Here is an 18,678-nt window from a genome sequence, read left to right on the forward strand (position 1 = left end):
TGCCGCTGATTACGGCACGGCGACTCCGACAAACTAAGTAGCTTTCGACACAAATACACACAGACAAGTGAAAAATAGCTTAAAAGTATATAAAGGACCCCGAGCCGATCTGGTAGTACACCTGCCTCCAGCTTCTCCTGCTGGAGCCCGCCGCTCCTGGCGGACCGGTCATAGAGCCCATAGAGTTAAAGTTGGTGGACTGTAACCTGTAAAATCCATAGATTCAGGAGGTAACCTAGTGGCCGTTAGCTGTAAAAATCCATAGATTAGCCGCACCGTTATATAAGCCGCAGAATCAAAAAATGGGGAAAAAGGCGCGGCTTATAGTCCGAAAATTACGGTATGTAAAAACAAATTAAGGTGGAATAAAAACATGGGTAGTAAATTAAAAAAAATAGCCAGTGTACATCATTTTAAAATACAGTAAAATGAAAGAAAGCAAAGCTGAACATCAGAAAAATAAAGATGTGTGCATCCTCTAAGGAGAGTGCAGATCTCAGTAGAGCCTGCAGTGGAGAACACTCTCTCCCCAGGAACAGAAGAGCCAGACACAGCAACGCAGCATCTGGCCATCATGGCAACGCAACGCTGTTTACATTTCTTGCTATTCCACCATTGCCTACAGCCCTCCTTCCTTCCATCGTTATTGTAGCTAACAGGGAAGCCAAAGTGCTCCCATACATGCAGTTTAAATGATGCAGGAGGCTTCTCAAGTTCTTCTCCTCCGCTCGACCGGACCGCAACTCTGATCCTCAGGATTCAACATGCATCATTCATGTGATCACACACATCCGGCTTTCTCCTCTGACTAAAACAGCACACATCTCTCTTTTACTCTGTATTTCACCACAACAGACACCATGGACTTTACTGCTAATTACAGACTCTGAAAGTAACTATTAATGTTAGCCATCTAGAATAACAGTAGCCTGTTTAATAATTAATTGTGTTTATTTCATCAAATGGCTAACAGCACAACTGCAGTAATATATGAATTGTGGGATGATAATATTAAAACAAGTTAATATAAATGTTCCTAAGCATGACCTCAATTACCTCATAAGTTAAAAACCATGGCAACAACCAACATATCCTAGCCATGGGCATCTCTTATTGGTGTCATCTGTTTCTGTTGTATCGTGAGCTTCTTGCAGTGTTTTTTCTAAATGCTGTGTATACGTGTTGTCAACTTGATGCATGTGATTGAATTGGTTAACCCTTTATCATTCAGCTCTACTTCACAGAGTGGTATAAGGGTTTATAACATGAATGTACTGGTTTCTCAAGTCTTATCTTTATATCTAATAAGTTGTTACAGCTATATTTTGGTTGATACCATTTGTTCAAATGGGCAATCAGAATGCCAGGGGGAAAATGTTTTATAAATGCTATACATGTGTTGTTAAGCTGTTGAAGATTTTTCTTGATTTGCTTGTGTTGTATCTATTTGCAGGTAGAGTTTATATTGATAATGCAACTTCCCGTCCTGGTAACTGAGGTCTAACCATAGCTAAATATTCTGCTTAAAAGCCAGCGCATCCTAGCAGCACTTGAAAGTTTTATCTCTTCTTAAAGTCACCTGAGTATCAACTTTATTTTTCTTCCTATTTCACAATTTCCTACGTCCATCTAAAATCTTAACATGTAACAAAAGAATCAGCTTCATGTCAACAGAAAATATGCTGGAAGTAGGGATGGGTACCGAATTCGGTACTTTTATAGGTACCGACCGAATTCCGTCAGTACTACCGAGTACTGATTCATGTAAAATCAAACGGTACCATGTTTCGGTACCTAAACGGCGTTAACTTTAAACTGATCATTGATTTCAACCTGTTTTCATTTAACGTCTTTGATTAACAAGCGTGCTGACGATCGCACTATTTTTCTTTTTTTATTTACCTCCTTGTCTGGTCCTGTCTGCTCACTGCGGCCACTAGCCACTAGCTGCTGCCCTCTTCCACTCCGGTGCAGAGACGAACAGCCGGCTCTCGGCCTGCTAGCCGCCAGCTGCTAACTCTCCAATGTCTTTGTCTCCGTTTGCTCTCTCCATTCTTCTGTAGACCAGTCATTAGCAGCTAGCAGCTAGCTGCTGCCCCCCTGGTCCTCCGCTAATACTCCACTAATACTCCGCTCTTCAACTCAGGAATATTACCTGCCACTTTACTCCAAACTGCCTCGCTGAAATTAAATCCCTCAGACTCCTGCGTCATCCTCGATATGTGCTCAGAGCATCCCGACTCAACTTTGTTTATTCCAACCATGCTATGGCCACAATACTGTCTGACCGGTACCGCGTCGCACAGCTACGACGTCATCACAACACATCACACGTGCACTTGCAACCTTTTTTTTTTTATCCTCCTCCGTGCAACCTGAGAGCGCTCCTCTGCATTCTTGTGCAACCTTCATGTTACAAAATGCACGTTCACTCAACAATAAAGCACTGCTCATCCTGGATGTTATATTGTTTTGATATATTTTTTTAAGTTTATATTTTGAGAAATAAATATGTTGCGCAAAAGTACCGAAAATTGGTACCGTTGAGTACCGGTACCGATTCCCAGGTACCGGGTATCGGTACCGTATCGATTCAAATGTGAAAGGTACCCATCCCTATATGCCACCACACTGAGAAGGCTAGCTTGTAAGGAGCTTCCCTTTTTTCTACTAAACTAAGCCACTGTGCATTAACTGTTCCTCTTAGGAAACAAATAAATTAGAGAACAACACCTATAATGTAATTTTCTAATGGTTTTCCAAGCTAAAGAGCAAATGATCGGAGAGTTGATTTTGTCAAACATATTCCTTATATATTGTATGTTTATTCAAGCTTCTTTTCTTCTCTAGACGTTACATTTTTTTTGGTTTTATGTATGTGGATTGTGTTGATTTTATGCATTGTGTTTATTTTAAGTATGGGTTAAGAGTCTAGGGAGAGCTTGATGCTCTTGCCACACCGACATTTATTTAAGAAAATGGAAGTATTCTGTCAATTGTGGCATTAACCCATAAGAACCCAGACCCAGTTATCCTTTTAGGAAAATTATGGGGGATATACCACAGACCAAGTAGACCACATAGAACACATTTATGATTAAAAAAAAAAATATTACCCCTAAATGTAAAAGATTTGTGATGTGACATATATACGATACATTGCGCATTTATGGTATGTATATAATATTTGTTTATAATATTTCTTATTTTAAAATAAATAAACTAGACACATTTTCTGCTTACAGAAACACAAATTTGCCTTTTTCTTTGCGTCTCCACAACATATATCAAAATTGTGACATTAATAGTGCTGTTTAACAACAAATTATTTTTCAGATTTGTTTTTAGGTAACAAAATAATAATACATCAATAATAAATGAAAACAAAATAATAATTTGCCTTTTTGTTTGCATCTCCATAACATATATCAAAATTGTGACTTTAATTTGTTCAGGAAATGTGGTCAGAACAAGTTAAATGCAATGAAGGACACCATATTAACAGATTAGAATTGTTAAATGGATTTAAACTTAGCCTTGGAACAAAAAATAAGCTTTTTGAAATTAGCTACTTTTTCACATTTCTGTTTCCAGTCACACCCACATTTTGGAGAAATCACTTCTTGTCAAAGTCACATGACCACCACACCAGGGTGTTGAGTATATGTCGCTTAGGGATTCAATGAGTTAATGTCAAGCATAAAGCTGAATATGGGAGATTCTAGAAGATTTAAAGTGTTTGTTACATGGGTGTCACCATTGGTTCTTATGGGTTAAATAAATCCAACTTTCGGTTCTTGTTTGCATTTAAATAATATGCTTTGTACTGCTTACCATTGCTTTCATATGTATTTTTTCTGTATTTTTTTTTTTTATTATTTGATTTGTGTCCTGGCCTCTTTGTTTTGCAGATGAGGGCAGGAGTGCAGTTGACCTGGCAGGAGGGGCTCAGATAGTAGCTGAACACATTAAATCCCTCTCCCAAAATACTGAGCCGGAAAATGAGAAGCTCTTGACTGTCTTTTGTGGCATGCTGATGAACTATAGCAATGATAATGGTAATGATCAGTGGATGTTCTCTTTCTTTTACACAGATGTCGCATATTTTTTTGTTATAAGACAGTAGGGGTTGACTGAACCTTCTAACTTTACCTCTTGCCTGATCTTTCTACTACTGCTGCCTGTTGCTTTCCCACCTGTACCTCTGAGGTAATCTGCAGTTATTTATGATCACAGAGACTCCTTCCTTGCTTCTGTAAGTTTATATTGTAAATATAGACTAAGCAAGTATGACCTAATTGTCAGCGAGTTCATCTGCCTACTAATTAGCCATGCTAACGACTTGCTCAAGGGACGGCAATGCCAGTCTCTCAGTCCACCTCTTATGGCAACATGGTCTCACAGGAATCCGTGAAATAGCCACGGATTTCGCTTAACTCAAAATCCGTGGAATAGCCACGGAATCGCTCAAATTTCCGTGAAACTGACACGGATTTCGCTACAATGCAAGTTAATCACAGTCATGTTTTTCTGGCGAGATCTTCACCACAAAGTGATTATGTACATTCACTGAGTGAATATTTAGAAAATAAAACATATATTTCTTGCTAGAAATGTGATCAAAATCCATTTTTATGCAGAAACGAAGTCAAAATATTGATTTTTTCACTAAAAATGAGAGAACTGTCCGCCATGTTTTTTGTTCTGACCGCCGGGACCTTGAAAGTCACGTGACTTGGAACAAACCAATAGCCACGGGATATGACTGTCATTAACTTGTATTGTAGCGAAATCCGTGTCAGTTTCACGGAAATTTGAGCGATTTCTGTGAGACCAGGTTGCTTATGGTCTAGACCAGCGGTTCCCAAACTTTTTTAGCTGCGCACCCCCTTCTATGACCCAACCGGGTTGACGCACCCCCAATCCCCCACACCTTAAAAAAAAAATGCAATAACCCTTTCTATAGCCATATTAAAGGCGGCATGTTTAATCATGCTCAAATGAGAACACGCATATAATAAAATAATCATGATCACAACAATGCGCTCTCGCATTTGAATTAATCTGAAATACAATATTATGCAACAAAGTTATGCGCAAGCTTCCACTTTTAAGAGCAAAGAGGATGATGACAGGCTCAGGATCAGAGGCAGAAAGCACATAAGTTGGGAAAATGTTATAATATTTTGAGCCGCGTTGAACAAAAGTTGCAGCAAGTTTAAATGAGCGTGGAGCTAAAACAACCCCGTCATCATAACACAGGTTGGAAAAATGGAAGAAGATAACTTCTACGCTTCGTTTTAAGATGAAGTGCATTTTGTATAGCCTGTTCTTATTAATTAATTAATTAATATTACAGTTTTCGATTTTACATTTTACAATATCTTACTTGTGTGTGGGGAAAAATGTAATTGTGTATTATCAGACCGCCATTACATTTTTCATCCCGCGCACCCCCAAGCAGCAGCCTGTGCACCCCTGGGGGTGCGCGCACCACTCTTTGGGATTCCCTGGTCTAGACTGAAAATGCTGAACAACTGTAGGATGGATTGCTATGAAATAATGTTCATTGTCCTCAGAGGGGAAATTCTAATTACAGGTGACTTTTGGTCTTATTCCACCAGCAGACTATAGGATGACAGGTACAAATGGTTGCATTTGACTTGTCCTGTAGCCAAATTGAGGTTAACATATGGGCTGAAATATGTGCCACCAGAAACTGAATTTGAATTATTTATATTTGAATTACTTAACTTGAATAATTGCATTGTAAAACTGAGTCTGAATTGTAATTTGAAATTGAATTTATTAGTTCGGAGCTGAACATTCAGTCCTCACAATTCAAATTCAGTTCGCTAAAATTCAATATCAATTTTCTGTGACGAACATCCGCGTAGTTGAGGCAGAGCAATCGAGCGCAGATACACAGAGCGCCTCTTTGGTCAATCAGCACCTCCGTTTTCTTTTGTAACATTTGTTGCCACCCGGTTGCCATAGCGACTCTTTGGCCAATCAGCTCTCCCGTTCCGTTCCAGCCTCATCCATTGGTCAAGCCAGTCTAACCTTTTTTTTTTTTTTTTTTTTAATCTTTATTGATAATTAAGGAACATTACAATCATGAGGTCAGACAAAAAGGGATTTCAAGAAACAAACAAATCTCATGAAACAAAGAACTAATCAGGAGAAATAGTCGTAAAAAATAAAATAAATAAAAAGAATAATAAAAAGAAAAGAAAAAGTGGTACATACATTGATCATGCAGAGAGTACAAGGTAAAGCCAGTCTAACTTATTCCCCCGTTTCGTGGCGAGTGGCAACCGGGTGGCAACAGATGTTACAAGAGAAAACGGAGGTGCTGATTGGCCGAAGAGGCGCTCTGTGTATCTGCGCTCGATTGCTCTGCCTCAACTACCCGGATGTTCATCGCAGAAAACTGAATTTGAATTGTGAGAACTGAATGTTCAGTTCCAAACTAATAAATTCAATTTCAAATTACAATTCAGATTCAGTTTTTCAATGGAAAATGATTCAAATTGAACAATACAAATTGAAATTATGTGATTCAAATTCACTTTTTTAATGCAATTATTCAAGTTAAGAAATTCAAATTCAAATATTTAGTTTCTGGTGACACATATTTTGTAAGTGGACTTTTTATATATAAAGCCATCATTACTGGATGAATTGCAATTAAATTTCAGACAGCACATTTATGTTCTTTCAGGATGCATTGTGTTAATTTCGGTGATCCATCATGTCAAATTCTATTTTTAAGAAGACACGGACTTTAAATCTGTAGTGGAAGTTTAAAAGATGAATTTGCAAATGTTGAACTTGTCCTTTTTGGAGTGTAATGGGAATATTGAATCACGTTGATGCGTCACAAGAAAATGACACTTTGAGAGATCCTGGGACTTTGATTTCCAAATTGAATGCAAAATTTACTTCGATTTGAACAAAAGACTTGAACTTCTTGAGCTTCTGACATTGTCTCTGGTTCAGGACTGGCTTGAAACGAGGAATGCGACAAAAAGTAGCCTCATATTTCCTGCCAACAGCCATTTCAGCAGTGATCCTTTGTAGCTTACCCGCCTTGTGTTAATGTCTTCTGGACAACTGTCAAGTCAGCAGTCTTTCCCATGATTGTTGATGTGTGTACTGAACTGGACTGAGGGATTCATGGTATTTATACTGCTTAAATTGTGATTTACGCAAACTTGCAGGGGGGGTGTTAAAAATGTTTTTAACATTTCAATTTAGAATATGTACAATTTTAACTTTCTTTTTTTTTGTAATTTACTTTTTATTGGTTTTTGAAATGAACAAACAAACAATCAACATGAAGACCTATAGACAAATACAGAAAATATCAAAGAAAAAAGTAAAAGTGTACAAAAGGGGTTTGGAAAACACCCAAAATTAAATTAATAAATAAAATAAAATAAAAAGGGGAAAGGTATTCTGATCGTCCAATCTGAGATTACCTGAAATCCGGTTTTATGGTAGAGACATATGTAATCCATTTTTGCCAATTTTCAATAAATACCTCTTTTTGTGTTCTTAAATTGAAAGTAATTATTTCCATTACAAAGATACTGTACACAATATCAATCCATTCATCTGCACTAGGGGCCTCCCTCTTCAGCCATTTCTTTGTTATCGATTTCTTACAGGCCACCAATAATATTCTAAGGAAATATTTATCTTTATTCCTCCACTCCAGTTACAATTTTAACTTTCTGAAAAAAATATTGAATTTCTTTCACAATATTCAAATTTTTTGAGATGTAGCTGTACGGTATGCTCGCTCTTCTGAATGTCTATCTTCATGCATTTACATTACTTTCTATGTGCTTTACTGGGATATGTGTGGATTTACATGATCAACTGTTTTTGCCAGTTTGCAAAGGTGAGAAAGGTGAACAGACCCTCCATTGTATGTCTGCATTTATCTTCCTTTTGAACAATGCAATTGTGATGACAAGGCTTGTTGACAGCAGCAAGTATGTAATCTAATGGAGTCAGATTTCATGTGTTTCGGCTGTGGACGGTGGTTGGGTCTCTTTGGCTGGGTGATGAGAGCTTTTGAGTCACATGAACAGAATGAATGTTTTTGTGGCTTTCTGCAGTTTAAGCTCCAAGCTAACTCTTCATATCTAACTAATGTTGACACAACTTCCCACTCACTAACACTAAGTCAATTGCAAAAGGAAAAAAAAACAAAAAAAAAAGCTCAAGTTAATTGTGTTTGTATAATCCAATAGCATATACTTTTAGATCAAACAACTTATGCAGCATCTATTTAGTGGCTCCTGCTACTAGACACATTGATCACCGTTCAGTAAGGATCTGGCTACATCTTGAGACATTCTTGGCTCCCTGCACAATTGATTCATTCACTCAGTTTTTTGTAAAGAAGAGCTAAATCTAAATCTTTTCTTTTTGCTCTCCAGACAATTCTAACGGGTCTGCACTTTTGCCAACAAATAGAAAATTCACCTCTACTTATTGTATCGTGTAGAGGGCCTTGATTCCAGGTTGTGGTTGAATGACTATTTAATGCAGGTTTCACATACACTACTGATCAAAAGTTTTAGAACACACCAACTTTTCCAGAATTTAATTGAAAATGATGCAGTTTAATGTCTCAGTGTACTCTGAAATTAATGCACATTTGCAACATTTAAAATTCTTTATTGAGCATGATAGTGTTTTGAAAGTAAAAAAAAGATTCAAAATCACATTTTATGTTGGACTAAAGGACTAAAAAAAGACACAAAATGACAAAAAAAGACACAAAATGACTAAAAAAAGACACAAAATGACAAAAAAAGACACAAAATGACTTACAAAGACATGAAAAGAATTCAAAAATGGACAAAATAGCCCAAGACTCCATAGAGTTAAGTTGTTAACCCATTTCTTGTTCCCTGAAAAAGGCCTACTTGTATAATTCTGAAATGTACATTATTTTTCAGTTTTGGTTAAGCTTACCTTTTTTTATTTACCTCTGGCAGTTCACCACTTACCTTTGTACCCTTTCAAGCTGTTCATTTGACTTGAACTGCTTGAATTTCAATAAAAAACTGGAAAAATTGGGGTGTTCTAAAACTTTTGACCGGTAGTGTACATGAATTAAAAAATAATTTACAAATTTAAGGGAGCCTGTGTACTGCTAACAAACTTAATTACTGTCTGATTGCGTAGTTTAAGCAGGCATGCAGTCAAAAATGGAAAATGATGCCTGCTGATTATAAATGCCAAACCTAGTGCAATGAAAAGAAAATACATAAATCAGCAAACTTGGTGGCATCAGTTATCAAAATCTAATGTTTGCTAATGTTCACTACCATAAGCTACTGGCCATACTAGACTCAGCTCAGGTCACCCCATTATTTTAAATGATGTCAGAATCAGAATCGCCTTTATTGTCATTGCACAAAGTAACAAGTACTAGGACAACCAAATCAACCTGTCCAAACATATACTAAACATACATACAATGTGACAAAGAGGTGACAGGACAGGGAGACAGGGATGAAAGAAAGAAATACAGCATAATGTGAAGAGAGGAAAAAAAAAAAAAAACCTTGGCAACATAAGCACATACTCAAGGGGAGAGCCAGTATAGGCAAGATGTTAAAATTGGCAGCAATTTCGCTTTATTCCAATGGAATCTCCGGAATTGAAAGACAAAGGAAATCTGTGCCAACAATTTTTGTCTAGTTTAACTTTCGTGAAAACAGATTATAAAACGTTATTGGTGATTAATTTTCCTTCTCAATTTTAAGAGCAAGTATGCATTATCTCCTTCAAAAGTGCCTTGGTCTCATTTTAAGATTCAAAAATGGTAATGTGTACTTTTCATGGAAGCTGGTCACAATGTTTGAAGCTTAGATGTTTTTGAAAACCATCGTTTAAAATCAGATTAATACAAATAGTCCTGTGTATTTAAGTTTGACTAACCCCCATTTAAAGAACAACAACAGACGGACTTCTTGTTTTTCTGTGTCTTTGTTTTTTGCAGATTCCCTACAAGCTCAGCTGATCAATATGGACGTGATTCCCACTCTGGTAAAGCTGCTAGGCATCCATTCCCACAACACAGCCCTGACAGAAATGTGTCTCATTGCCTTTGGGAATCTGGCTGAGCTCGGTGAGTAAACCTCCCCACATTATCATTCTACTCCTTAAAGAATTGTCACTAGCACTTATTGATGCACTAATAGCTCTTACTGCACTATACCTTGATTGTTTGCTTTTTTCTTCCTGTAAGTCGCTTTGGATAAAAGCGTCTGCTAAATGACTAAATGTAAAATGTAAACCTAAATTCCTGTTTAGCTGAGCTAACCGGCAAATCAACCAATCCAGAATGATGCAAAGTATCATTAACATCTCACCTAGATCTCTTAAACTTCATAAACTGTTAATGAGAGGAAGCCATTCACCATTGTCTCAGTGGAAGTGTTCTTATTATGTCCGACCGCATAGGAACTTTGAAATTACGTAAAAACATGGCTAAAATCTATATCTATTTGATTAAATAATCATCTAGTGATATTCTCAAGAGCTTTAATGGATTCCTTGACCCAGAAAATGTATATTTTGACACAAAGATTGACCTTCTAAGTGGCTTGGAAGATGTATTGGTTCTCATAGATTTTATATGGCTGCCATCTCCGATCCGCAATCTTTTTTTTTTATTACTTTATTGCAGGTTGTGAAATTACAAATATTAACAGCTTCATCACATATTCAATTCATCCTGCCACATTTATGCATTTTTTACAAGAGGCAATGCCAAAAGAATAAATAAATAAGTAAATAAGATATTCATTTTTAATTGTTTGCTTATTCAATGAATTGTTTCATTAAGGAAAAGAAGAAAAAGAAAAAGAAAAAGTCCGCAATCTTGATGAAGTGGCTCCTACCAAAAATTGAAACCTATGGTGATAGAGAGCATGTGGAAAAAATTTGGTGCTTTTGTCAGACGTGTCCCCATTCTTCTCATATCTGGTCCTAAGCCGATCTCAAATGAGTACTTCCTGACTAGCAGTGTCGTAGCTTGTTGCTATTGCTAAAAAATAGTCAAACTACAAACATTATTAAGCACAAATAAACAAGTTTTAACCATAAAATCTGATCAGTTTTTGTACCTGGTCCACTTTTTTCTGGGGATAAACTGCTGATTGACTTTACCAAGATGCTGCCATCTGATTTTTATACTGATGAATGTATTGACTACTGAGGACAACAGCTCATAGTTAAGCAAAATTAAGTATAAGGTCCAGCAAACCTAAAATGAAATGTCCACATATGAGGACGCAGGGTCACAGGAGGTTAACTAATTGTGATTTCAGTTGGATTTGCCGTGGGTCACAGTTACTCCTGCATGGCCCAGAAATACTTAAACTTCTATGCAGAAAATATAACCTAAGTGTACGTAGTGGCCCTCATTTATCAAAAAAACATTGAAACCAGCCCAAATCCGAGTGCAGAAATCATCTTACCATAGGGTTCAAGTGTGATCATGAAATGTTCGTAGCTGTCCAGTCACAGCTTAAGAATGATCAGGTGTTGATAAAGATGGTGGCTGAAAACTAGCAGGATTTAAATATCTCTGCCTAACATTTAGCTGGTTTTGAGGCAACGCCCCGAGAGTTCACGGCATCGAAAGAGGCAGTTTCTTTTTCTTTTCTTTTTTTACAGTCACCTTTATTAGCATCCTGCCCTACAAAGACTAACTGCAGTCACTACATTTTTGGTCGAAATTGAGTCATAACCAAAAATTAACTCCTTAATGCCTGTTTTATCTTGTGACAAAGTTTTATATTTCAATTTTGCTTTATTTCAGAGAAATAATGATATAAAAATTGCAGTAAATACAAAATCCAACTCAAAACCAAAGCTGTTAAGTTCACTTAACACTGTCTGATTTGGATATATATATATATATATATATATATATATATATATATATATATGAATTTAAACATAAAACTAAAGCAGACTGTGATACAGTGCAACCTTGTATTTCTTCATTGTTGTGAATAGTGAAGACAAGAATAATAGAAATTATAAGTTTATTTGATAGGGAAATTATAATCTAGATGACATGTCTGTGTTACTCCTGGTATTTTCAGAGTCCAGCAAAGAGCAGTTTGCCTCCACCAATATTGCTGAGGAGCTGGTTCGTCTTTTCCAGAAGCAGAAGGAGCACGAAAAGAAGGAAATGATTTTTGAGGTTCTGGCTCCACTTGCAGAAAATGGTAATGTGTTTTTTTTTCCTTCATCTTTTTAAAAAAATCATTATTAAGTCCAACAAGTCCATATCCACTGTAAGAGAAGTGTTGGATATTTATGCATTAAATGGTGAGAGACTGCAGTGCGATCATATACAACTTCACTAGTGTGAGTCAGTATTTTCCTGCAGAGATTTAGTGGGGTGGAAATTCTCATTGTTAATGTCACAGTTAATTGTTATGCGCTAAACTGTGCTTGCATAATGATAGTGGATAGAAACGTGCACTGATTCACATTTTATGGTAGTTTTTTTTCTTTTTTCACATTTTGCTAAAATTAGTGCTACAATTTGTGTGTATGTGTGTGTAGATGTATAGATGTTTCGATGTGTGTGTGTGTGTGTGTGTGTGTGTGTGTGTGTGTGTAGAGATATATATGTATAGGTGTGTGTGTAGAGATATACATGTTTAGGTGTGTGTAGATTTGTGTGTGTGTGTGTGTGTGTGTGTGTGTGTGTGTAGATGTGTGTGTGTGTGTGTGTGTGTGTGTGTGTGTGTGTGTGTGTGTGTGTGTGTGGAGAATATATGTGTGTGTGTGTGTGTGTAGAGAATATATGTGTGTGTGTGTGTGTGTGTGTGTGTGTGTGTGTGTGTGTGTTTGTGTGCGTGCGTGCGTGCGTGTAGAGAATATGTGTGTGTGTGTGTGTGTGTATAGATATATATGTGTGTGTGTGTATAGATATATATGTGTGTGTGTGTATAGATATATATATATATATGTGTGTGTGCTGGGCAGTGATGAGTCCAGTGGGACCCAGCTATCCTATAATGTCCTGCGTTGCATCAGCGTTGTGTTTTCAGACCTCGCTGCTCTCTGAGCTCCTCCCTTAATGCTTCACCCTGCTTCCCCTCCAGATGTGATCAAGCTGCAGCTGGTGGAGGCGGGGCTGGTGGAGTGTCTGCTGGAGGTGGTGGCTCAGACTGTGGATGGAGAGAGGGAGGAGGACATCGCCCAGCTGAAGACCGCCTCAGACCTCATGGTCCTCCTGCTGCTGGGAGGTAAACACATCACAGCATGTCCACTACATTCGGTACATGTTAAATCCTAATAACCTGTTGTAGTATTACAAATTACACCACATACTAGTGCTGAATAAAACTATCGTAAAATACCAAAATAATGTATTTTCAGTTCATACCAAGTATTAATATTAGGTTTAACCCATTGAAGCCTGGAAAGCGGATACGTTGTTTTGTAGTATTTGTATAAGCTCTCAAATACTTTTTGAATTTCATTTCTATCTGCTACAGAGGCTGAAAAATCTATTATTGAGTAGAAGCGTTGACACTTCTGTTGAATTTCCAGAAAAACTGGGCTTATTTTAAAATCGCCCAGAGGTTTTACAGGCGTTTCAGGCTTCAATGGGTTAAAAAACATATTATTCCAGGAGTTCCAAATCTAAACATAACAATCTTGTGTAAGCTTAATAATAAGACAGCAGGTCATAGTGCTGTCAGTGACATATTGACTAACCTTTCTTCCCCGTGTTGTGTAGATGAGTCCATGCAGAAGCTGTTTGAGGGTGGAAAGGGAAGTGTCTTCCAGAGGGTCCTGTCCTGGATACCATCTCATAACCATCAGCTGCAGCTTGCTGGGGCTTTGGCCATCGCTAATTTTGCTCGCAACGGTAAGTTTTATGTTCTTCTACTGACCGTTACAGCAATGCCTATTGTCCCGACCCCAAGGTTGAGAACAGCTGCAGTAGACCATAGCACACTCCTATATGACCTCGTAGAGCCTTCCGTATGTCTGTGAATGCAGTTCTGGCTTTGGCAAGGCTGGGGGCGTAGTCGTAGAATATGTCGATCCGCTTCTCGTTGTAGTTCAGCAGGGCTCTGTCCAGGGCTCTCCTCAAGATCTCCCGGTGGGTCGGGTGTAATGTGTGATGTGTTAGAGATGAGGATGAGGTGCAATCCATCAGTCTTTATGTGCCGGTCCATCTGCAGAGCTTCTCTGATAACTTTAGCAACCGCTTTAGCGGAGCTTGAATCCAGTTGCTCTTCTATACCGATGATACAGATGTTTCCTCATCTTATTCTACCTTCCATGTTCTCACAACAGTCATTTAAAGTGACCACCTGGTTTTTATGCCTGGTTTCTGTGGTTTGCAGTGTCGCCATCTGACCAAGCTGAAAGTCCACCTTTTATCTCTTGACTGTCCGCTTTTACATAATCAACGTCTGATTGGATTGTGGTCATAATATTAGCGATTTCAGACCAGTTCAGATTTTAAGGGAATTTAAATCCTCCGTCATGGTATTTTTCAGTTCATTAGTCATGATTTTGCTAATCTCCTCTCTCAAAAAGGATAAGATGTTGGCTTTAATGTCTTCAGTGGCCATACCTGGACTTTCAGGTTGACTAGACAGGGGCTGGTCCAGATCACCTATGGGTCTTATTATAGGCCTTGAAGTTTTGCCTTCATACTTTATTTTATTTTTGGACTTTCTCCACCATGCTGTCTGGAAATAGTACAGTAGTCTCATTCCTGGTGTTTTGAAAAATGACCTCCATGCTCAGACACGGAGATTGCCGCCTGGTCCTGGGCAGCCTTAAAAGGGTTTCTCACTGTTACTGTGTCAGTGCAGCTGCTCTCCACTATGTGGCAACAGCTGTCTTGTAAACAGCTTCCATTCCTTAAGTATGATGAGCAGCCATAGTGACTTTGCTGGTATAGGTCAGCAATTGCTAAAGCACGGCCACCTGGTGGTCAGGAAGAATGGAAAACAGCTGTATTGATTCTTGGTGACCGGCAGAGTTGTCTGTCACTCCGTATCTGGGCAACAAGTGTCAGGGGGGGCAGGTTGCATGGTGACGTTGGGGTTATATACTTCGTCATCACATGGTCACAGGCAAGGTTATAATAGTTTTGGATTTTTCATGACTTTTAGTTTTAATTTCGTTGTGAATCTTTGTTTTCAAATTCAGTTAGTTTTCATTCGTTTTTAGAGTGAGTTTGCTAGTTTTAGTTTAGTTTTAATTTTTTGAAAAGGCTTAGTTTTGGTTTAGTTTTTATTAGTTTTAGGTTTTTTTTTTGTAATGGGCTATGTGTTGGGTGCGAGATTCAAAGAGGTCATAATAAATTTTGCCTTCATTTCCTTTGGTTTATTCATCTCAGCCCCAATAAGGTTATTAACTCTTACAGTTCTGGGTGTTTTGAATTTTGGTTGGAGTGTAGACATCCTAGTCTCAGTAAACATATTTACCATGTGTTCCTGCATTACATTACTAACATTACAACATAACTAAATACTATTATTGAATTTAATATTGACATATAAATGAGAAGTTCTTCTCAACATTTTATTTTTGGTAAATTTGTTAAAATCATCAATAGAATCATTTATGAGGGGCCCAATAATTCATATCTTCCCTCTCACACACAAAAAAAACACCTCTGGCATACATTAGTCACTGTAAGACCCAGCAGTGTCAGTCAGTATGTGATGCATCAACATATCAACACTTGTTGTCTTTCTTTCTGAGTGCAGATGGGAATTGCATACACATGGTGGACACTGGGATTGTGCAGAAGCTTCTGGAGCTGCTGGATCGGCACGTTGAAGAAGGCAACGTTACTGTCCAACATGCAGCACTGAGCGCCCTGAGGAACCTGGCCATACCTGGTGAGTCACTACAGACACTTGGAGCTTCAGAGGTTATGAAGATATGACCAAGGACACAAGTCCCACTGGGTACAAATTGTAAGGCAAGGCAAGCTTATTTGTATAGCACAATTCAACACAAGGTAATTCAAAGTGCTTTACATACACATTAAAAACAGCAAGACACAATTGAAAACAGTAAAAACAGTCAATTAAAACAGGGAAATAGAAATAAAAATATAAATAAGATAAAATATAGCAGTTGCTATACTAAATAGTGGCCGGTAACACTGTACCCCACGTCATTCTTTTTATTGATGTTGTGTTTTTACTGAAGCGTTGTTGTTTTATCTCACTTCATGTAATTGTTGTGTGTTTTGCATGAATTGTTATAGCCGTGTCGAAAGACAAATTTCTGCTCTGTTGAACAGACAATAAAGATATATTCTATTCTATTCTAAATAAGATACAGCAGGATAAGAAAATAGATAAAAATAATAAAAAGCACAAGTCAAACGTTGCGTAGTTAAAAAGTAAGGGCAGTAGAGTAGAGCAGATAAGTGTTAAAGTTAAGAGTAGGCTGAAGTGGTTTTAGTCCTGATTTAAAGGAGCTGACCGTTTGGGCAGACCTCAGATCTACAGGTAGGTTGTTCCAGTTTGTTAGTTTGTTCAAATTGTATCAGTCAAAGCAAGTGGGTTAGGGCATCGGTGTACTTCACTAGGTGTCAGATCTGTTTCACCTGTTATACTGACAGGTATTTCTATTATTTTGTCCTTACTCCACCATGCGCAACAGAGAGAGCAGAGGAGAATTGTAATCGTGCAACCACGTAGAGACAGAAATTACATGCCGTCGTGTACATAAGATAAGAACAACGCAATTTTATTTTTTTTGAAAACAGTGTAGAATATTTCTTAAAGATGTTTCATGTTGCTCTACCTTAGGTCTTCTTACCGAAGGAAGTTTTCCAAATTCATAGTGGATGTAAGGGGTCCTGAAGCATTTGTGGGGCTTTCCTCCTAGTTTGGGTAGTGTGTAGTGTACGGCTGCACAATTCTGGAAAAAATGTGAATCAAGATTTTTTTGCTTAGAATTGAGATCACGATTCTCTGGCACGATTTTTTGCCACTGATGAACTTTGGCAAAACAAAAAAAAACAGTGCTTTGGCAAGGACATAGTAGTAGTTATATCATTGGAAGATAAATTATTTTGACAAAAAAAGAAGAGAAAGAACGAGTCTCCAAAAGTCTCTAATAACACCAGGAAAAAGTCACTAGATTTGTTGCTAGTCGCTTTCTTGAAAAATAGTCGCTAGGGGGGTCTGAAAAGTTGCTAAATCTAGCCACAAAGACGCTAGGTTGTCAACACTGTTCCAAACACTGAACTGCAGGCACTGAATCACGTGTTAACGCAAAGACGCTTTACCATTGGTTGAGGGAGGAGGCAGCAGCAGTGCTGCGTTTGGGGGCGCTTGAAAAAATCCGGGAGGAAATAGGAGCATTTGTTTCTGATGCAGCTCGAGATATAAAATGCTCCAGAATCGATGTGTGTAGAAATGAGATCACGTGTGTGTGAGAATCGAGATCGCAATTTTTTACTTACTTTTGCTCCTAACCCCTAGATTCCCATACCAGCATGTGTTGTTTTATGAGATTAGCAAACTGTACTTTTGGTTGTTAAAAGTGTAATAGCATCACTGTTGGTATGGTTAAGTGAAATTACCATCTTTTAGTATGTAAGTACTCATCTAAAACATACAATTTACTACCGTTGTAATTTACTGGAAAAGCCTGAAAATGGACCTTGAAAAGTGCTTGAATTTGACCACTGAAAAAGTGTACTTTAAAGTGTAAGTAATAGTGTAATTTAATATATTTTCTTTCTGTGTCTAATGTGCCTCATTCCCTTTCTCCAGTGGTAAACAAATCCAAGATGTTGTCAGCTGGAGTAGCAGACGTGGTGTTGAAGTTTTTGCAGTCAGAAATGCCTCCAGTCCAGTTTAAACTCCTGGGGACATTACGTATGCTCATCGATACACAAGGTAGAGTTTTAATCAACTGTTTCACCTTTTGCACCTAATCCATGATAATGATCACAGCAGATATATTGACTCTTAAAAACACTTTACACACTGTGAGGAAGTTCGAGATGCCCTGTGAAAGTCTGTGAAAGATTTTCAGAGGAAGTCATGAGTCTTTTTTTAACAGTTCCATTTAAGCTTTGGTATGATAATCAAGAAATTCTATGCAGCCTTAATTATGAGTCACAAATACACAAATATTACTGTAAATATAAATCAGTGTTTGCTTCATATTCAAACTTTCATTGGAGCTTTGTCAAAAAGATTAGACTGAACCAAATTGAATGCAAATTGGTATATACTACTGGTCAAAAGTTTTAGAACACACCAACTTTTCCAGAATTTAATTGAAAATTATGCAGTTTAATGTCTCAGTGTACTCTGAAATTAATGCACATTTGCAACATTTAAAATTCTTTATTGAGCATGATAGTGTTTTGAAAGTAAAAAAAAATAGATTCAAAATCACATTTTATGTTGGACTAAAGGACTAAAAAAGACACAAAAGGACAAAAAAAGACACAAAATGACCAAAAAAAGACACAAAATGACTAAAAAAAGACACAAAATGACCAAAAAAAGACACAAAATGACCAAAAAAAGACACAAAATGACTAAAAAAAGACACAAAATGACTAAAAAAAGACACAAAACGACCAAAAAAAGACACAAAATGACTTACAAAGAC

The 18,678-nt window shown here is 37.5% G+C and overlaps 1 protein-coding gene across 2 annotated transcripts in view; it reads left to right on the top strand.

Moving 5' to 3' along the window:
* rap1gds1 (RAP1, GTP-GDP dissociation stimulator 1) overlaps nt 1–18,678 on the top strand; it is a 46,633-nt gene that overhangs the window by 18,149 nt on the left and 9,806 nt on the right. The window contains exons 5-11 of one of the 2 annotated variants that reach the window (XM_059354127.1): nt 3,912–4,058; nt 10,028–10,156; nt 12,144–12,269; nt 13,158–13,301; nt 13,799–13,930; nt 15,795–15,929; nt 17,826–17,951. In XM_059354127.1, coding sequence (XP_059210110.1) covers nt 3,912–4,058; nt 10,028–10,156; nt 12,144–12,269; nt 13,158–13,301; nt 13,799–13,930; nt 15,795–15,929; nt 17,826–17,951 — 939 coding nt within the window. The remainder of the gene's footprint in view (nt 1–3,911; nt 4,059–10,027; nt 10,157–12,143; nt 12,270–13,157; nt 13,302–13,798; nt 13,931–15,794; nt 15,930–17,825; nt 17,952–18,678) is intronic. The other variant, XM_059354128.1, reaches the window with a different exon arrangement.

This window comes from Centropristis striata, chromosome 17, assembly GCF_030273125.1.
Source record: "Centropristis striata isolate RG_2023a ecotype Rhode Island chromosome 17, C.striata_1.0, whole genome shotgun sequence".
NCBI classification, from domain to species: Eukaryota; Metazoa; Chordata; class Actinopteri; order Perciformes; family Serranidae; genus Centropristis; species Centropristis striata.